The 22,334-nt window shown below is 41.5% G+C and overlaps 1 protein-coding gene across 1 annotated transcript; it reads right to left on the bottom strand.

Moving 5' to 3' along the window:
• Positions 1-1,941: 1,941 nt before the first annotated feature.
• pnpla1 (patatin-like phospholipase domain containing 1) lies at positions 1,942-16,727 on the bottom strand. The gene is made up of 9 exons (XM_047360893.1): positions 16,437-16,727; positions 16,125-16,357; positions 7,122-7,187; positions 6,828-7,040; positions 5,146-5,206; positions 4,811-5,044; positions 4,260-4,377; positions 2,741-2,863; positions 1,942-2,599 (listed from the first exon to the last, which is right to left on the bottom strand). The coding sequence occupies exons 1-9, from the start codon at positions 16,642-16,644 to the stop codon at positions 2,554-2,556; spliced, it is 1,302 nt and encodes a 433-aa protein (XP_047216849.1). The 5' UTR covers positions 16,645-16,727; the 3' UTR covers positions 1,942-2,553.
• Positions 16,728-22,334: the final 5,607 nt, after the last annotated feature.

Below are 22,334 nucleotides of genomic sequence, written 5' to 3'. Positions count from 1 at the left end.
TAACTATCCAACAGTGCAGTCAGATTCTGTGATTTATTCAAATTGGTTAAAAAGTTTTTCTATCTAAGGAAACCCAGCAGACTGCATCGAGTCAGAGACTTGCAGTATTCACTCCTCCTGGATGAGCATGTAGCGACAGTGGACAGTTGCAGCAATCCCTCATACTGAGCATGCATGTAGCAAGAGTGGAGAGGAAAAACTCCCTTTTAACAAGAAGAAAACTCAGGCTCAGTGTGAGCGGCCATCTGCTACGACCGACGGGTGTTTTAGAGAACAGAGCAGAGACAGAAAAATAACACAGAAGCACTGATCCAGGAGTACTTTCTATGGGTAGGAAAAGTAAATGTTAATGGATGTAACTCTTCTAGTGGTTTCATTGATCAAAGAGCTATATGGCATATTTTAGGATATATTTGTAAAATATCATTGAAACTGGACAAGTGGCATCCAAAAAAAAAACCCCAAAAAACACGTGGCCTATCAGAAATAAATACAAAAAGCCTCCTCTTCCAAAAACTTCACAGGCTCATCTGAGGCGTTATGGACAGATTGTGGTTGAGACTGATTAGTTGAAAACAGGACATTCTAGAAAATGAAATGTCATTTTCTCAGTGAACATTTACCCTGGGCAAAAGTGGTTATAAAAGAAAAAACACTGAGAACAACAGTTATGTCTTATCTTCTAGTCATAACTGTGCAACCTAAGAGATGCTATTTAATCACAAGTTTTAAAATGTCTCTGTGAGACCAATTCAGAACAAGACTTTGCTTCACTTCTGCATGCTTTGGATGTTCAGGTTTTGTCCACAAACACATGTAGAGGATGTGTTTTGATGAACTGTTCTGTCTCTCTGATCACATAGCAAAACATAATTTATCAATGTGTAAAACATGTTTTGTCAAACTATCTCAGAGTTTTAACTGTTATGTTGTTGATTTGTGGTGAAGTTAAAGAATTTAGAGGAAGCCATCTTTCTTCATTATTCCACAGACTTTGTGCATTGCACCTGTACCATTAGCAGGAAAACAGACCCTCACTATGATGCTCACAATGCTTAAAAGTTGATACATTGTTCAAAGGTTTGACTCCTCAAAACACAAGTCAGTCATCTTCTTGATTGAACATAAACTGCTCTCCAGTGGGCATTGCATTTGCCCATGTGAAAAGCGTAATTTTCCAGCTGAGCTTGAAGATTTTGATTTTGGAGCAGATGCTTTGTTGCCAGCACCCTCTCAGTCCACAGAATGGTACAATGTGCTTCACTTTGAACAGTGACATTGGAGTTTAAGCATCTTCTATTTTGTGATCAGCTTCAATGTTTTAGATTCCTGGGTTATTATTAAACCTCCTTAGAAATTTTATTTAAATGAGTGTGCCAGTTTGAGTCAGATGGTTAAAACTTGGATGCAATTGGGCGTTTTAACAAGAGAACAATCCCAAACATACATCAAAACTGGTTTTGGAATGAATACAGCAGTCTAGCATTCAAATGACCCCAAAGTACCCCACACCCACAGTGAAAGATCGTGATGACACCATCATGCAGGTGGGCCTGGGTTGAGTTAAGTGTTTGGCCAAGGTGGGTGCTACTATTAAAAGCTCAAAATAGACAAATAATGTAGCAGAGCATGCAAACAGAAAGTATTTAACCCAACTGAATCTCAAAGAGGTGAGTTCTCAAGTCTTGCTCAAGATGGATTCTAAAGTTTTTCCTCAGTCTCTGAACTCAGCTTGTTTGAGAATTCACTTCTAGGGAAGGAGTCATCACAAAGGACAGATCAACCAATTAGGACCAGAATAATCCAAGAGGTAGGCCACACCAGGTTAAATAGCCAATGATAAATTAATTCTACAATTTTTTCTCACATCTCAGTTCCATAAATAGCAATAATACCTTTTGTAATAATAACTCTCATGACGGAGGCTGTTTTCACATTGAGTGGTATTAAAGATCTATTTATTCCACTGAATATAAAGCAGGTTTACATTCAAACTTTGACACATTCACGATTCATTAAACTCAACAACAATAGACTATTAGCTTTAATAAATGTGTTTTGTTTTTTCTGAGGAGACCTTCACACATCTGTGGGAAGATTTTGTATAAACACAAAATCAAAATAATAAGCAAGGTTGTGAAAACACTCATTGTTCCCCAAAGCTGGCTCACTAAGCCTGGGAATAAGAGTTTATTTTGACTAAATCTAAAATATGGTGAAGCAATTGCAAGTGAAATGAAAAAGGAGAGCTCCTGTGGATGAAATGTCAAATTCAATTTGAGTGTATATTAAATTTTTTAAGGAAACGTGGAGTTTGTGTGTACAGATAAAATAGTCCTAAGCACATACAAATTACTTAAAGCTACTAAACTACAGTTGAGAGTCGAATCTTACACTGATGTTACTCACTGTACAAGAAAGGGGAATGTTCTGGCCATAGACGGTTATAGAAAAGGAGGTTGACTGAATCCGATGAGAGGTACTGATAGGTAATACCTTTTGAATGTAAAAAGTATATCAGAAAGTGATCATTTCTTCTGCTCTCACAGGGTTTCATGCTGCCTTTGGCCAGCTGAGCAGCAAGATGATCTGCATTAACCTAAAAAACAAAGTCAGTCTATTTCAGTCAAAGCAAGTCAGAATGGAATCGTGTGAAATGAAAGGAAGACTTCAGTTAATGGTAAAATAAGTAACTGACAATTAAAGCAGAATTTCTAGGTCCAAGTAAAGAACATCTTACCGGTCTTCTATAGGCTTCTTTAGGCTACAGACGACAATGCTGAGGAAGAAAAGTCCAGCATGTTTCATAAAGTACCAACTCCAAACAAGAACCTCAGGGATTTCTTTGAACAGCAGCTTCAGTCTGAGAAAATGCATATTGTTATGGTTACATTGTGGTAATATCTTTAATATGACTGGATTTACTTAAAAATACAGTGCTGAGAAAAATATCTGCCCTTTATTTCATCATTTCAACAGAGATAATCTAAGTAAATGCAAATCAGTTGTTTGAAATGATGATTTAATCTTTAATGCATCCAAATCAACCTGGCCCTACGGAAATGTATCAATTCATCCACACTGGAGGGCATCAGAGGGCTATTTAAGGTCATGCCACAGCCTCTGAATCGAAATTTAAGTCTGGACTTTGACTAAGCCACTTTTTATTTTACCAATTCAGAGGTGGACTTTGCCGTTGTGTTTTGATCATTTTTCTTCTTCATTAGTAAAGTGCTCTCGAGCATACTGTCATTAACTGATGGCTGGACATTCTTCTTCAGGAATTTCTTGCAGAGATTAGAATTATTGGTTTCATCAGTCAGAGTAAGTTGGTGAAGTCCTGAAAAAGAACAGTAGCCCAAGATCATCATACTACCACCACCATATGGGACACCAATAAGGCTCTCTTGTCAGATTAAAAGTGCCTTTTAAAAATAACAACCTTTAAGCAGATATTAAATACCTTTTTTATTAACCTTACACTTCTGTTTTCTGTAATACTGATGTAATATTTTAATCTTAACTGTTGTGTTTTCATTAGCTGTAAGTGGAAAATAATCATAATTAACAGAAAAAGGCTTGGTCACATCCGTCTGTGTAATTAATCTGTGTTTCACTCAGTGAATTGATTTACTGAAATAAATTAACCTTTCAATAATATCAATCAAATTGGTCTGGAGTTGTTTTCTTTTTTTTTTTAAACTGTGCCAGATGTAAGAAGGTGCACATACCTTGCAAAATGTTTCACACTTCTGTCACGTCTGTCCACAGAATATTCATACAAAAGTCTTGGGGGTCAGTTTTCTTTTTTTGCGTCGGCTGGCCACTCCCATAAAAGGTTCACCACTGTTCCATATTTTCAATTTTGTTCATTTGTGGACACTAACTCTCACAGTGGTTTGCTGCAGTCCCAAAGCTTTATAATGGGTTTGTAACTGTTTTAGACAGATATATGTCAGTGACTTTGTTTCTAATCTGTTCTTGAATTTCTTAAGATCTGGGCATGCTGTATTGCTTTTTTAGAGCTTTTGGCCTACTTCGTAGTGTCATACAGGTGATATTTAAGAGTTTTCTTGATTTAACAGTTCTGGTAGTAATCAGACCTGGGTGTAGCCTATGGAACTGAAAGAAATATTGTTAATCTTAGTTAACTAAGTTTAACATGGGAGATATTTATATTTTCACATCAGGCCAGTTTTGATTGGTTGGCAAAACAGTATTTTGTATTTACGCTGTGTCACCTTCAGCATATTAATTACCTTTGTTCACTTTGAAGCGTGGCATAAAATGACCCCACAACAGATAGAAGCAGTTTGGAAAGGATCCTCACAGGTAACCCAAACATACTTAGGTAAGTTGTCACATTCCCCATCAAAACTAAAAGGATAATAGACACAGTTAATGGAATGGATCAGTGTAATAACCTAAATTTCAAAGGCTAAAGATGTAATAGATCTCACTCTAAAAACTGTTTATTAATTTCCACACTTACATCACTGGGAGGCTATGCAAATGTTTTCATTTAGTTTTCCAATTGCAGATTTCTTTGAACTAAAAGTAATGTCGCCAGGTACTTTAAAGATGCCTTTATGAGGCAGTGGTTAGCAATGCCACATTTTAGCAGAATGACTCTTGGGTTTGCTTTGGCTTTGTGTTTGCATGTATTCTTTGCCTTAATTGCGATTCTAAATTTACTACTCAGTATAATCTATATATACAGATTACATTCGTTTAACTTCAGCTGCTAAAGAATTCTGTGGCTTTCTTCATTAAACAATTAGCTTGTGGAGATAGTTGCTCACAAACTTACCCTTCTTCATCAAGTCAAAATGATACAAAGGATCTACAGTGGGTTCTTCCACAGTGGAGTTGAACATTTGCATGGATCTGTGATCTTCTAAAGACGTTTTCAGGTTGGTTTGTTCTCCTCCTTTCATCTCCTGCTCTTCCAGTTTGGATGTCTTCAGATCCATCTTTGGATTGGCTGGGTTATAGTTCGAGGACCCTTGGAGCACACGGTGACCTACCATAGCAAGGGCAACATCTGAAGAAATTGAAATACATTAATGATCATACTCTCATACATGAATTTGCACAAGTTAAATTAAAGTATTTTAACTTTTAACAGTTTTTAAGTTGACACACCATTGCTGTGAAGGAAGTTGATAGCATCTTTGTAGCCAGCATGGAAGGCTTGTTCTACAGTCTACGAGAAGAAAGGAACAGCTCAAACAGTGTAAATATTAGACATATTAATATTAGATGTCTGAACATCTGTCAAATCAGCAGTTTTTCCCATTCCCATGATTGTGTAGCCTACTGACCCACACTGAGAGACCACTAAGAGGCTCAGGAAACCTTTGCAGGTGTTTTGAGCTAAGTAGCTGATTAGGGTGAGATACCATGAGTCTCCAGTATTTAATGTTTTCACAATATTCACATTTTCTGAGGCACTAAATTTTGTATTTTAATTATCTGTAAGCCATATCATCGAAGTTACAAAAATAAAGGCTGATTCACTTTACGATGAATGAGTCAAACTTATTCATCATTTTAAAGTCCATTAGCTTAAGTCAGTCCTCAATTGTAAAAAGAGCAGCACAAGGCTTCCCTCATTGTCTACTGCTGTAGGCAAAGCTAAGCCAAAGAGTAAACACGACAACCAAAAACTACAGATAAAAAATACATTTTGGTGTTGGGATCATGTTGATGGGGGATTGATCTCAGCTGGAGTCATTTTTAATACATTTCCAGTTACAAGCTTGCCTATCTCCTGCCTGCACTAACCCAGCACTTTTTGGTAGGTTTAATATGATTTTTAATGTTTGTTAGCTCACATGTCTTTTGAAGGGGTTGACTGCAATCAGTGACCTGGCAGACCAATGCCTGAGTTTCACTTTTTTTGTTTTTTTGGTAAGGGGATTTAGTGAGGCATGAAGAGATGCTGATGGTTTAAGACATCTCATAGAGCAACAGAAATATAGTTATTTACTATAAAAACTGGAAAGTTTACCTGGGAAGCTGAAGTGAAACGCTGTGTCTATGCCTTAATCTTGGTAATATGAACAGACAGCGGGGTGTAGCAACTAATTATGCAATGATGGGAAATAATGTAATTACCACTTAATAATGCAATACTTTTGGTTATTTTATATGTATTAAAATCAATAACTTAACACCTTGCCAATAATGTAATAATGTTTTTGAGCCAGAGAAATATTAACAGTGAGCCAAATTATTATGTTAAAATACTCTGAAAATGCAATAAAAAAAATATGTTTGCAATTTCTGTGCAGTTTGTTTATCAAACATAGGCATAACTAATGATATGCAATCATCAAGGATACATCCACACAGCACACAATGTAATTCAGTCATACTGTTTTATTATTTTTAAGTGCATTCAGTCACTCGATGCAGTCGGCTGGGTTTCCTTATATAGAAAACGTTTTAGGAATTTAAATAATAAACTAAACTTGAATACATAGTTTTATTACTAGAATGAATATGAATGTTTGTATTTGACTTTAAATCTGTCTATTTGATTGGATTGATTGACTGTGTATTTCTGTGCATAAATTGGATATATTTTGTACCTGAATCAGCGCTATATAATTGAATTAAACTGAATTTTTACATTATTGGCAAAACGTTACGTTATTGTAATTATTGCCCACCATTTTGTTAACTGTTGGTACAGTGGGGTAATTAAAACAGATGTAAAACAGAAAACAGAATAAAAACAGAATAAAAAAGTAATCAACACATTTCCAATGTCAAAATAAAACTTTATTTAGAAAAGATAAATGTCCAATACAACATCTTACCTCTAAAGTCACAGGGTAAAGACCATTGAGGATTCTGAGGCTGTTAGCCATGTTGAACTTAAGAATGGTTCCAGTAGCCACCAGTTCCATCATACACGGAGGATCAACTGGACAGATATCAGCTTCTCCAGAGAATGGGCACACAGTCAATGTGCGGCTGCACGCCTCAGACTGTAAGGGCTGGAGTCCACTCAAGCCACCATCTATGTAGTGCTGTAGAAAGATTAAAAACATTAAAATGGTGACCTAACAAGCTGTCCTGATTAAATTTGTGAGCAGTCCTGTAATACTCACAACTCCTTTGAAGGTTGGCGGCAAAAAACCACAATATCCAGGTACAAAGCAGCTACACAGCAAAGCCTATGGACAGCATACAACAATTGATTTTTAGATTACAAATACGACACATATAATTTTGGTCCGAAATGGTCAAAATTTGACATACAAGTTAATATACATTAAGTAATATTTTGTTAAATGGCCTTCAGCAAGTTGTATCTTGACCATTACCAACTTCTGGCCTAAATACTCCCACATAGTCAGGCGTACTTGACTTTGTGGAGTCAAAGCAGATGTCCACCAGACATGTTCGCGCAAGGCTCAATTTTTATGACCGAGTATGTGGTGTCACACAGTAAACTACTCTTCGGAAAAAAACTCTCCACATTGAACAATTTTATGTGGTACACCACTCCGAGCAACCAGTTGCGAGGACGTGCAGTGTCACTGCCACTCTCTGTGCTGCACTGACTGGTGAATTTGCCACCAGAAATTTGTATGCTCAACTACGAAACCTCAAAAGTCCATGGACAGTGTGCACAGAGTCTGCGCTGCTCACAGTACACCTAATGTGGGAGATTATGTGGAGCAGCTGGGGCAGAAGGTAAGCAGGGAGACTGAGAAAGGGAGACTATTTAACACTAAGAAGCTGACCTAAGACACAAGTAAAAACTTAACCAGGGAGAAAGACATATAGTCCCTTAAGGCGAATAAACTAGAATATACAAGGAACAGAATACAGTAAAAAAACTAAGAAACTAAGTAAAAAGAAATTAACTAATTAAAAAAATACTCGACCCAAATGAACACAGATAAACTAATTGAATACAGCAAGAAAAAAACCATAAAAAGAACTCAGAAATGACCAAAACACAAACACAAATGAAAACCAAAAACCTGTCGATCGTGACAAGATCATTTCATTTGGTTGTTTTCCTGGCATAAAACAAGCTTTTAAGTGTACAAAGTTGTTAAGGACTGAAGTCAGGAATTTTGAGAGGCTATTCCATTGCTTACTGTAACACTTTTTTTTTTTTTGTATGTTTTTATTAATGTGCTTGTACTCGTACTTGTACTCGTACTCGTCGTCTTCCGCTTATCCGGGACCGGGTTGCGGGGGCAGCAGACTCAGCAGAGACGCCCAGACGTCCCTCTCTCCAGACACCTCATCCAGCTCCTCCAGGGGGAGCCCATGGCGTTCCCAGGCCAGCCGAGAGAAATAGTCCCTCCAGCGTGTCCTGGGCTGTCCTCTGGTAATCCTCCCGGTGGGACGTGCCTGGAACACCTCCCAAGGAAGGCGTCCAGGAGGCATCCGGTATAGATGCCCGAGCCACCTCAACTGGCTCCTCTCGATGTGGAGGAGCAGCGGCTCTACTCCGAGCCCCTCCCGGATGGCCGAGCTCCTCACCCTATCTCTAAGGGAGTGCCCGGCCACCCTACGGAGGAAGCTCATTTCAGCCGCTTGTATCCGGGATCTCGTACTTTCGGTCATGACCCAAAGTTCATGGCCATAGGTGAGGGTAGGAACATAGACCGACCGGTAAATTGAGAGCTTTGCTTTTCGGCTCAGCTCTCTCTTCACCACAACGGACCGGCACAGTGCCACCATTACGGTGGCAGCCGCACCGATCCGTCTGTCGATCTCACGCTCCATTCTTCCCTCACTCGTGAACAAGACCCCGAGATACTTAAACTCCTCCACTTGAGGCAGGAACTCCCCTCCAACCTGAAGAGGAGAAGCCACCCTTTTCCGGTCGAGTACCATGGCCTCGGACTTGGAGGAGCTGATCTTCATCCCAGCCGCTTCACACTCAGCCGCGAACCGCCACAGCGCATGTTGTAGGTCTTGGCTAGAAGGGGCCAGCAGGACAACGTCATCCGCAAAAAGAAGAGACGAAATCCACTGGTCCCCAAACCAGACCCCCATCCGGCCCTTGGCTGCGCCTAGAAATCCTGTCCATAAAAGTTATGAACAGGACCGGTGACAAAGGGCAGCCCTGCCGGTGTCCAACATGCACCGGGAACAGGTCCGACTTAGTGCCGGCAATGCGGATAAAACTCCTGCTCCACTCGTACAGGGACCGGATGACCCCTAATAAAGGGCCCCCGATTCCATACTCCTGGAGCACACACCACAGGGCATCACGAGGGACACAGTCGAATGCCTTCTCCAGGTCCACAAAACACATGTGACTGGTTGGGCAAACTCCCATGAACCCTCGAGTACCCTGTAGTGGGTATAGAGCTGGTCCAGTGTTCCACGGCCGGGACGAAAACCACACTGCTCCTCCTGAAGCCGAGGTTCGACTATCGGTCGGACTCTCCTCTCCAATACCCTGGCGTAGGCCTTACCAGGGAGGCTGAGGAGTGTGATCCCCCTGTAGTTGGAACAGACCCTCCGGTCCCCCTTCTTATGAAGGGGGACCACCGCCCCAGTCTGCCAGTCCACAGGCACTGTCCCCGACCGCCACGCAATGTTGAAGAGGCATGTCAACCATGACAGCCCTACAACATCCAGAGACTTGAGGTACTCAGGGCGGATCTCATCCAACCCCGAAGCCTTGCCACCGCAGAGCTTTTTAACCACCTCGGTGACTTCTGCCTGGGTGATGAAAGAGTCCAACCCCGAGTCCCCAGCCTCTGTTTCCACCACGGAATGCGTGATGGAAGGATTGAGGAGATCCTCGAAGTACTCCTTCCACCGCCCAATAATGTCCTCAGTCGAGGTCAGCAGTCTCCCACCCCCACTATAAACAGTGTTGGCGAAGCACTGCTTCCCCCTCCTGAGGCGCCGGACGGTTTGCCAGAATCGCTTCGAGGCCAACCGGTAGTCCTTCTCCATGGCCTTACCGAACTCCTCCCAGGCCCGGGTTTTTGCCTCTGCCACAGCCAGGGCCGCAGCACGCTTGGCCTCACGGTACCCGTCAGCCGCCTCAGGAGTCCCACAAGCCAACCACAGCCGATAGGACTCCTTCTTCAGCTTGACAGCCTCCCTTACTGCCGGTGTCCACCACCGGGTTCTGGGATTGCCGCCGCGACAGGCACCGCAGACATTACGGCCGCAGCTACGGGCAGCAGCATCGACAATAGATGCGGAGAACATGGTCCACTCGGACTCTATGTCTCCAACATTCCCTGGGATCTGGTCAAAGCTCTCCCGGAGGTGGGAGTTGAATAAATCCCTGGCCGAGGGCTCTGCCAGGCGTTCCCAGCAGACCCTCACTATGCACTTGGGCCTGCCAAGTCTGTCCGGCTTTCTCCTCCTCCAGCGGATCCAACTAACCACCAGGTGGTGATCAGTGGACAGCTCAGCCCTTCTCTTCACCCGAGTGTCCAAAACATGCGGCCGAAGGTCTGATGATACAACAACAAAGTCGATCATCGACCTCCTGCCTAGGGTGTCCTGGTGCCAAGTGCACTGATGGACACCCTTATGTTTGAACATGGTGTTCGTTATGGACAATGCGTGACTAGCACAGAGGTCCAATAACAAAACACCACTCGGATTCAGATCGGGGAGGCCATTCCTCCCGATCACGCCTCTCCAGGTGTCACTGTCATTCCCCACGTGGGCGTTGAAGTCCCCCAGCAGAATAATGGAGTCCCCGGGAGGGCACTATCCAGCACCCCCGACAGGGACGTCAAGAAGGTCGGGTACTCCGCACTACCACTCGGCCCGTAGACTGAAATGATAGTCAGAGACCTCTCCCCAACCCGAAGGCGCAGGGATACGACCCTCTCATCCACTGGGGTAAACCCCAACACGAGACAGCTGAGCTGAGGGGCAACAAGCAAACCCACACCAGCCCGCCGCCTCTCCCCGTGGGCCACTCCAGAGTAGAAGAGAGTCCAGCCCCTCTCAAGGAGATGGGTTCCAGAGCCCACGCTGTGCGTGGAGGTGAGCCCGACTATTTCTAGTCGATATCTCTCTAATTCCCGCACAAGCTCAGGCTCCTTCCCCCCCAGCGAGGTGACATTCCACGTCCCTAGAGCCAGCCTAAGCATCCGGGGATCGGGCCGCTGAGGTCTCCACCTTATCTGCTGACGTCTCCACCTTCATCCGCCACCCAATCCTCTTTGCACCGGTCCCTCACGGTTCCCCCTGCAGGTGGTGGGCCCACTGGGGGATGGCCTCGCGTCTCTTGTTCGGGCTTGGCCCGGCCGGGTCCCGCGAGGAGCAACCCGGCCACCAGGCGCAGGCCTGGCTCCAGGGTGGGACCCCGGCTCCGCCGTACCGGGCGACGTCACGTGCCTCGATATTTTGGTCCTCATGAGGGATTCTTGAACCACTCTTTGTCTGACCCATCACTTGTTTTTATTAATGTTTAGGATCAATGTCTTGTTTTAACACCCAAGGTTGTCAAAGTTTAAATCCTCGGATACAAACAGTCCATCTCACATAAATGAAAGTTTCTTAGAAAGTTAATGAACAATCGAGGAACCACAACAAGGCTGAAGTTGACTAGAAAGTGGAAGATGCTGGAACACCAGTGTCCACAGTGGAGCAAGTTTAACATAATCATTGGTGAGAAGTTGCAAATGATAAAAAAGAGTTACTCAAAGATCAACACCTTCAAGCATGACCTCACACATGGGCGAGCCTAGATATTTAAAACAAATTAAGCTGTTTGGCCACAGCGACAGGAAGTATGTTTGGAAGAGTCTTGCTGGGGCTTCCAAATCTAAAAACAATGCACCAACTGGCAGGAATAGTGGTGACAGCATTATGCTGGGTGTGTCTGTTTCGCTGACAGTGGTTCTGGTGAATTTCACAACATTTATGGAATAATGAAAAACCCCTCAATTCAAATCATTCAACTTCCTCCAAAATCAACGACTAGATAGTTGAAACGTGAACACAAATATCTTCCATCAGGACTATAATCCTAAACACGCATCAAAACTGGTTTTCGAATGGATCAAGCAGGCTAATAAAGTTTCTGGAATTGCCCTGACCTCAGCCCTATTAAAACTGTCTCAACTGTGCTCAGACAAAGGTTCTGTTTCAGGATATCAAAGAGGTTCTACCATTTCTATTTGGAAATTTGGACAAATATCCAAACGGAATTATGCCACGTCCCTGCAACTTGTCCTCTGCGACTAACCTGAAGTATTCATGGGGATGAAGGTACGTATTGTTGGGGTGCAACATTTTGGACTTTGTTTTTGGTTTTGTGTTCAGTTTCTTTTCACCTATGTTGGGACCCACAGCCATGGTTACAACGTGAAAGGCCAGTCCATACTATCCTGGAACTTTAAAAATAAATTGCATTAACCTACTTCCGTCACTTCCTGTGATGTCACTATCCAAATAAAAGCACCGCTCTTGCTACATCCTTTCTCTTTTTCCCTGGTTTTGTCTCTATAGTCCCAGTCTCCCTTTTTAGGTTAGCTTTTGTTATTATTTTCTTTTTGATTTGCACATTTTCTAGTTCTCACGTTCTCTGTCTTCTTTTCACTTACTCCAGTCAATGTTGGTTTAGGTTTTGTTTATTTTATTGACAGGGTTTCTTGTGGGTTATTTGTTAATTATTAAATTGTGGTGTCTATTTTTTCTAGTTCTCTGTTTACTTTTGTGGTTTTCTTAGGTTCCTATGTTTCTTTTATCTATTCCTGTCCATAGCTTCTTTTAGTCTCTGGTTTCCCTGATTCTTGTTCATGCACTGTTTACTTATAGTTTTGTTTTTATAGTCAGCTCCCTTTTGGTTATGTTTTGTTCTAGCTCTCGTGTTCCCTTGTGTTTTATAGTCATGTCATCCTAGCTACTATTCATATTCTGTCACGGTTCTGTCACGGTTAACTTGGAATTGGACCCCACAATGCAGACGAGCAGGCAGCGTGATGGTAAGTAAAAAAGATTTAATAACGAAAACTCACTCACTACAGGAGGCAGGAACAAAACAAACGGGCAGGCAAGACAGGCATGGCATGATCAAAAAAACAAGACTTGGTTTTAGAACAAGACATGAGCATGAGAGTGAAAGATGTTTCCGCGATGACTAACTGAACAGGTGTGTATAAATGGAGCATGGTACAGGTGGAGCAAGGAGACAGATTAACTTGGACAGGTGAACCTAATAAACTTAATTAACAGAACAAAATGTGACTGGAGCAAAACAGAGACTCTTGAACACAAACTAGAAAAACATGAAGCAAAAGCATAACCAGATCCGAAAACCAAACTTGACAAAACATGAACAAGACGACAAAACAAAAGCATGACCAGGAAAATAAACAGAAACATGATTCAAAACTTGAACAGTGAAAAACATAAGGAAAAACCCCGAAACCAAAAACCAAACAACTCTACATCATGACACATTCCCTCAGTTCTTTGAGGGAACCTTCACACCTGTTGTCCATTTTCATCTGATTACCTGCCTCAGTGTCTCATTGGTTCATACCTCACTTCCCTCTCAATTCAATTCAATTCAAAGATACTTTATTGATCCCCAAGGGGAAATTAGAATTCCAGTACAACCCATCCAAACAGACCTGATGACACAAGACAAGGGGGAATGGGTCACCGAGGCTTTGCTGCCCACTCACAGGCGCTGCCCTTGCTAGATGAGAAAAGAGGCCACATTAGGTAAGTAGAGGGAAAAAAATCATATTTCACACTTTATCCTTAGCAGGATACAGTTTGAGATTGCAACAAAACCTCAGCACAAAGAAGCAACAAGTTGACAAAACAACATCATTCCAGGAACAGTGAAGGTGGTGTGAGGGGGTGCATATGTTTATCTTGAGCATGTGTGTGTGTGTGCAAGTGAGTGTGTGCAAGTAAGTCCGTGAAGCACTGTCCCAGAGGCCATTGTCCTTGATGGTACGTTGGAATGCTCATCAACCGGCCACAAAGTTCTGAGCAGGTCCACAGATGTCCTCCGGGAAGGGAGGGGGCAGAGGGAGCAGAGCGTCATGTTGGACATAACTTCCAGGAGAAGTTGAAGATAGCCAGCCATCAAGGCCGTGCAGGGGAGCCAGATTCAGAAAAACAATAATTATTTGGGTTAGACTAACTCTTAATTTTCCGTCAGCCTTGAGAGTTTCGCTGGTGCCTCTCAAAGGCGAATCCAAAGCCAAATTCCTGGCCAGATTCAAGCGAACAACTTTCTCCAAGATTTATCCCATTTCACCCCTGAGTCCAGAAACCGCAACCTGCCTGCGATCCTGTGTAAGGATCACATCCAGTCTGCGATTCAGCTCACGTAACATCTCAGTCTGAGTGTTGATCGTTCTGAAGATCCCATCACACATGCCAAGCAGCCTTACAATGGCCAGAACAGCTGCTGACATTCTCCGAATTTCTCGATATGCCAGGTAACCGCTGACTCCAAAAAGCTGAAATCCTGATATCAAACATCCAATTATATACACATCTTCCACATCCTCGACTGACATTATCGACAGACACACAATCCTCCACTTCTGCCAGGAGTCCATCGTGTATCCGGAGAAAAATGTCCTGTCCGGGCAAGTGGGCTCTCCCGACCTCTGTCTTCTCGTTGAGAAAATTTGATCAATTGCATTGAGAGACCAGCTGACCAAATCCATATTTTAGAAGAATTTGGAAGATATGCAAAAAGAGGCTCCAAAAAAGACAAGACACAGAGCTGAAGCAGGGCAGATATGTGAGGGCTGCGGGAGACAGACAAAAAGTGTTCTCCTCCACCGAGAGCAGAAAAAAAAAAAAAAACACTTCTGAAGCACAAAAACCCATCACAATATAATGCTCCAACCATCGTACATCACATCTGGGATGGTATTCTTGGTCTTTCAAGTTTTCCCCTTTTTCTTATCACAATGTAACATTATGGCCATTTTGGCCAAACACCTCAACTTTAGTTTAACGTCTCCCAAATAAAGGTCTTTGGCTCTGAGAACATTTGCAAACTGTATTCTGGATTTTCTGCTTTTGTAATAATGGCTTCTTCCTGTCTAAATAACCTTTTACCCCAAACACCCCTGAACATGATATTACCACTGCCATTCTTCACAGATGGAATGATGGCATCAGTCTTGCAGGCTTTCCTCCTTTTTCCTTTAAATGTAACGAAAGTCATCATGCGTTAATTTTAGTTTCATCAGACCTCAGGAAACACCTCACCAATTTCTCTCAACCAGGACAAGCTCTTTGTCCTCGGGTGCATTTGCAAATTGTGATCTGGCTTTTTTATGTTGTTTTCGTGGTAATGGCTGAGTGGTGTTTTAGCCCATGTGAGTACAGTACTCATTTCTCTGTGAATCATGACACTCTTACCAGCTTGAGTCAGCACTTTCAGAAGGTCTTTTGTTTTTGTTCTTGGGTCGATACACACATTTTGAACCAAAACACATCTCTTTCTTGAACTGTGATGACTGGAGATTCCAGTGGTGTTCATTTTTCATGTATAACTGTTTGAACAGACCAACGTGGCACCTTAAGTCATCTAGCAATCGTACTCGAGGATGAACCAGACTTTGTGGAGGTCCACAGTTCTCTTCCTGATATCTTTGCTGATTTTGTTTTACAGGATGTCACACAGCAGTGTATTTGAGCTGTGATCTTAAAGTGCATTACCTGCTGTGCCCTCATTTAACTAATCTTGTGAGCTGACCTATCAGAAGCTTATAAAGCCATGACCTCTTCATCTAGGCTTTCCAAAATTAGTTAAAGATATAGTAATTTGGAGTATGTGAAGTTCTGACTTTGAAGAAACTAATCAAAAAAGTAACTCTTCTAAAAAATATTCTCCCGCTTGTTTTCTGGCCCGTGGCACATAAAAATAACTGACCTCATACAAGAAACTTTTGATTTAATGAAAGTCAGATTTAAGAGTGACCTAATATCTGACAGTGAAAACAAATAGGCTGTACTGGTAATTAGGTTATGTGTCTCTTTATACATTTGTATGTCTATACAGCAGTCTTGTCCTGCTGTATACCTCTCCCACAATAAGTCTTTAAATAGATTGCAGCATAATTATTATTTATATTATTAATACATTATTATTTCACTGAGTTGCAGCACAAACTTACCTCCACTACATCTTCTTTGGACTGAAATTCTGACATGATTAGGTGCTTCCCATCTGACAGACGCGTCACAGCAACACCAAGGCGGCCACTTGCAAAATGGTGTGCATCCAAAGGAAGATGTTTGCGCAAAACACTTTCCAACCACTGGAAAACATTGACCGAGGGGTTCAGTGGTCCAAGTGGGAAAGCCATCGCAGTTTTGACAAAAAGAATAATCTCATCCCGAATGGTAGCTGTAATATTAAAGAACATCAAGATTAAAGTTATATTCACAAATAAAGTATATTTACGACAATCAATAAGGTCACTTACTTGGATTGATTTTACAGACAACAGCGGCTGCTACCACAGATCCGGCAGAGGCACCGAGAATGTGGGGTGCTGACTGCAGAATCCAGGGTGTATACTTCAAGAAGCACAGAACAGCCCCCAGCTGATAGGTAGCCAGGAATCCAGATCCAGAGAAGGAAATATCCCATGGAACTCCACGTAAGTGAGAACTGGAGATACTGTGGGGCATCTTGAAAAGTGTTAGTGATCTACTAACTATTCTTTAATCAGGAAAAGCATTAGACTGGCAACAACACAACACAAAAAGTAGGCATTCACAAGGCAGTCATTGAAAAATCTAGTCAGTCAGTGTTTTTAAGTACATCCCAATTGGACACATCTTATTTGTCATGGCCATGTGATAAGGCAGTCTTAAGAGCTTTTTGTCTAAGTCATAAAGCACTTTCAGTTTATTATGTTGTTTTATAGAAATTATAAGCTTATGACTAATATACTCCAGAGAATTGAAAGTATGTTAATACTTATCCTTGCAAGACAAAATTAAAATAAATGTAATATTAGTGGTATTTACTTTTTTTATGAGAGTGTTTTTTAAGGCCATCAGCAGAATTTGTAATTTTCTCACACACACACACACACACACACACACACACACACACACACACACACACACACACACACACGTACCTAACCAAAAAAGAGAAAGAATACGGCCCGATAACAGCTGAACCAAAGCCCGTCCGCAGCACCCCCTGCAGGTATAACTTTGGCACACTATTAAACAACGTGGTTGTGCAAAGAGACATTTCTCTCCCGTCTTTGCAAAGACCTCACATGTGTTATATATAATTTAGAAATCCAGCTGGTCCATGAAGGCCTCAGGGCCTTGTTAGAGAACATTATTGACCAAACAGGGGGCCAAGGAACTCAGCAGACAGGTTGGAAATAAAGTTGTGGAGAAGTTACAAAAAGGCATAGTTTAAAAAACATTATACCCAGCTTGGAGAATCTTAGGCATCCAAAAACCAAAAGTATGTCAGAACTGCAAACCTATCTAGAAATTTCTGTCCACCTAAACACAGGGCTGGCTAGGAGTGCTTTAAACTGGAACAAACAAGACCTCAATTGAGATAGGATGCTGGTCTTTTTTGTTGCCACTTAATGCCATGGGAAGTGCTATTTGAGGTTTACAAATCATGTAGGGGACACAGTATACATGTGGACTAATGCGGTTTCGTCAGATGACCAACAAAACTTAACTTTTTGGGATATAGGCAAAATTGTATGTATGGTGTGTCCGAGCTACCGCACCCTGTTGGCGGACAAACGCCTCGGAGCTCCTCCGGTCCGTGGTCCCCAGAAGCGATCACACACTCTATCTAAAGACTCTTTAAATGAACGACTCTCATACAGTTTCTAACTTTTACTTCCTTTAATCTAAATTTAGGCAGAGGAATGATTATAGAGATCAGTGCTGAGGCTCCCGTCTCGGACCGTTGTCGTCTGTTAGAGGATGACGAAGAGCCTCGATAGAAGGTCACATGTAGTTTTATATCTGGCACTTCTATGCAATGGATGTGCTCTCCCTCAGTGATTATCAGTAGACTATGTGTCACCATTGTGGTGTCTATCTGTTAGATCGTGTAGTAGCGGATGTCCATCCTTAATCTGTGTGCTGTAGCTTTCTAATCAAACCAGTTATACCGGTTGCTCCACTATCAAACCCTGTGCCCCAGCTTTAGGTCATTCATGACAACCCTTGGGCCATTTATCCTTGTAATGTGTGTCGATGAGAATTTTTATCCTATTCTAACAAAAGGGAAACATTAGAAGTTATGCTTTATATCACTGTGGTATAAATGGGAAAACCAGCTATGAATAATATAAATAAAGGTTATTCCTAACAGGTAGAAAAATAACACTTCACATGACCCTGAATAGCCATCTCCACCATAAAACCTGGTAGTGTCTGCATCATGTATGGGGATGCTTTTATTCAGCAGGGACAAGGCAAGGCAAGGCAAGGCAGGTTTATTTATATAGCACCTTTCAGTAGCAAGACAATTCAAAGTGCTGTACATAAAAAAAAAGAAAAAGAGACATAATAGTAAAAGTACATTACAACAGCATAAAGGTAATTAAACAATTAACAAACACAAAACGTTAAAGAGAATAAAAATGTATAATTAAAATGATAAGGTAATTATAAAAAATATTTCAAAAAATTAAGAATTAATGATAAAATGATTGATAAGAAAATAAAAGTAAAGTTGGACAAAAAAATTTTACTAATAGTGTTTAGATAGCACAGTCAAAGGCCACTCTAAACAAATAAGTTTTTAATCCTGATTTGAAGCAACTTATGGTTTCAGCGCTTTTACAGTTTTCTGAGAGTTTATTCCAGATTAGTGGAGCATAAGAACCAAAAGCTGCTTCTCCATGTTTGGTTCTGGTTATGTGTATGCAGAGTAAATTTGAGCCAGAAGACCTGAGAGGTCTGGGTGGTTGATACACTGAAAACAAGTCTGTAATGTATTTTGGTGCTAAGCCATTCAGTGATTTATAAACTAACATAAGTATTTTAAAGTCAATTATTTGACATACGGGGAGGGGAGCCAGTGTAAGAACTTTAGAACTGGGGTGATGTGCTCTACTTTCTTAATTTTAGTGAGGATGCGGGCAACAGCGTTCTGGATCAACTGCAGACAAAAATGATTTCTTCAGTTTTGTTTTGATTCATCTGAAGAAAATTTTGCCACACCCATCCAATTGATTTCTTCTAAGCGTTTACGAAGCGCTTGAATGGGTTCATAGTCACCTGGTGACATTGTAATGTATAGATGTTTGTTGTCTGCATAGTTATGACAACTTATGCTGTTATTTATTAAAATCTGAGTAAGGGGAAGGATGTAAATATTGAATAGGAGGGGCCCTAAGATGGATCCTTGGGGAAGATGGATCCTTGGGGAACGCCACATGTGATTTTGACACAAAAAACTCCCTGTCCTTCACCAAATGAGTGCTGTTCCAGAAAGGCCAGCACAGTTTTCCAGGCGCTTTAACATAATGGAGTGATCAACTGTGTCAAATGCTGCACTAAGGTCCAATAACACCAGCACTGTGGTTCTTCCACAGTATGCATTTATACAGATGCCATTGAACATGTTGACAAGGGCAGTCTCTGTACTGTGGTGAAGCCCTGGTCATTGTTAGGAAGTTGTTTAACTGCTGAAACAGAGCTTTTTCAATAATCTTACTTATAAAGGGTAGGTTTCAGAAAAAGGACTATAGTTCTGCTACTGCAGAACTATAGTCCTTTTCAATAGAAGTTTGATAATTGCTGTTTTTAGGGCCTGGGGGAAAACATCTGACAAAGTTGATGTGTTTATTATTATTAATATTTATAAATCAGATGTTATTACAGGCAAAGCTTTCTTAAGGAAAGCTGTGGGTAAAACATTGAGACAGCAGGAAGAAGAGCTTAGTTGCTGTATGATTTCTTCTAAGTTTTCATAGTTTATTTGGTGAAATTGGACAATATTGCCAAAATCAGTTATAGTTGGAGACAACATTGGTACTGGAGTTGATGTGGATGTGCTGACTGCCCCTCTGATCTTTTGGATTTTTTCAGTGAAGAAGTTAGCAAATTCATTACAGGCCCTGGTAGAGTGGAGTTCAGATGCTACAGTAACATGAGGGTTTGTTAGCCTGTCGACCGTGGCAAATAATGCACGAGCATTATCAATGTTTTTGCTGATCTCAGAGAAGAAAAATTCACTTGCATTTTTCAACTGTAAGTTATATCTGTATAGTCTCTCTTTTTAGATGTTATAGTGAATTTGAAGTCCAGTCTTTCGCCACCTGCATTCAGCTTTTCAACACTCCCTTTTTTCACTTCTGACTGGTGGAGCACTTCTCCATAGAGACATTTTCTTCCCAGAAACGATTTTCACTTTAATTGGAGCAATTGAATCAATGATGTCTGAGATTTTACAATGAAAGTTATGTACCAGCTCATCTACAGTGTTACAGGGCAAAGTGGAGGTAGAAGAGTAAATCTGGTTAAAGGTTTCAGCAGCACCGTCCTTAAAGATGCGTTTTTTTATCATGTCTCTTTGGCAAACTGAGTCATTGCAGATGATGCTTTCAAAAATAACAGAAAAGCCAGGACAGGGATGCCAGTCAGAGTTGATGGGAAGATGTATATTAACGCTGGATAATTCTGGAAGAAAACCTAGGAATTGCCAAAGACTTGAGACTGGGAAAAGTTCAACTTCCACCAGAACACACCTAAACATACAGGGGTTGGACAATGAAACTGAAATACCTGTCATTTTAGTGTGGGAGGTTTCATGGCTAAATTGGACCAGCCTGGTAGCCAGTCTTCATTGATTGCACATTGCACCAGTAAGAGCAGAGTGTGAAGGTTCAATTACCAGGGTAAGAGCACAGTATTGCTTGAAATATTGAAATGCACACAACATTATGGGTGACATGCCAGAGTTTAATAGAGGACGAATTGTTGGTGCACGTCTTGCTGATGCATCTGTGACCAAGACAGCAAGTCTTTGTGATGTATCAAGAGCCACGGTATCCAGGGTAATGTCAGCATACCACCAAGAAGGATGAACCACATCCAACAGGATTAACTGTGGACGCAAGAGGAAGCTGTCTGAAAGGGATGTTCGGGTGCTGTTGAGGTAGGAAAACTTTACTGGCCGTCAGTTAATTCTTACATTACTCCTCACCTCTCCCCGACTCTTTTATTTGGCACCCAAAGGACAATCCTCAGTCAGAGATCAGTTGTACGCTTCCACAAGTTTATAAAAAACCAATCTGAATTCAGAGAGGGGACACACACTTACACTGGTACCTAGAAACGTCTGTGTGTTGTCCGTTTTGGAGGGGCCACAAATACCTTTATATACCCCTCGCTGCTATGCAGTACACATACACAATCATTCTATCTGTGGATATCTCCCCAGCAACCATATAACCTCATATCCAAATAAGGAGTACTTCTGGTTCTTCTCTTATAACAAACTTATCGTGTCTGGCCCAATTTATGACCTTGCCCTCTCTGTGCGCTGTTCTCCCCTGTCTTCTTCTCCCCCATCAGTGATTCCTTGTCCTTCACTAATTTATGACTTTGGACTCTCTACTTCCCTCCCCAAGGACCTTGCACTTTCTATGCTTTACTCCCTAAGCTTGACCCCCCCTATGCTCTATGTACACATGCCAGTTACACACAGAGATAGTTAATATTACACACATAAATAGTTTATATTCTACAATCCCCCTTTTGAACTCTAATAAAAGAGTTCACAATCTAAAATGTCCTTCTAAGAATAAGTAGAATAAGTAAAAATATTACTGTACTACCTGTAAAAGAGAAAATCATTAAGAAAACATGCATCCATCATATTATGCGTCTATGAATTCACACACTGAGTCTTCATCCACACAAAGTTAAATCATAACCTGAAAAAGATACAGAAACATCAAAATGTAATATAAAATATAAAATGTTCGCCAAACGGTGTCTTCTGGGGGGAAGGAAGTTCCACCACTCCCAGTGAGAGAAACTCAATCATTCCGCCTCTTCTTCTGTCTTTGGGTTCAGTGTGGTGTCAACATTTACACACAGTATTTAAAGAGTATGTGGGTGTTATCTCCACTTAAAAGAGTTTATGCTTTACGACCCTGAACCGTCCTCGGGTCAGGGGTAACAACGTTATCTATGAGCAGACCCAGCTGCTCCTGGTTTTGACAGCTTCCTCCACTAACACAGATGTTCTGCAAAAAGAAAGGTAACCTAAAGGTCATACACTTTGGAACACCTTAGAGCACTTAATCCAAGAATTTACATTAGAACTCGTTTCTTCTGGTACTGAAAACAAATTATCACAACGGCGGAAA

This window comes from Girardinichthys multiradiatus, chromosome 1, assembly GCF_021462225.1.
Source record: "Girardinichthys multiradiatus isolate DD_20200921_A chromosome 1, DD_fGirMul_XY1, whole genome shotgun sequence".
NCBI lineage: Eukaryota > Metazoa > Chordata > Actinopteri > Cyprinodontiformes > Goodeidae > Girardinichthys > Girardinichthys multiradiatus.
Note: the sequence above shows the minus strand (reverse complement) of the source record. Positions and strands in the feature narration are given on the sequence as shown.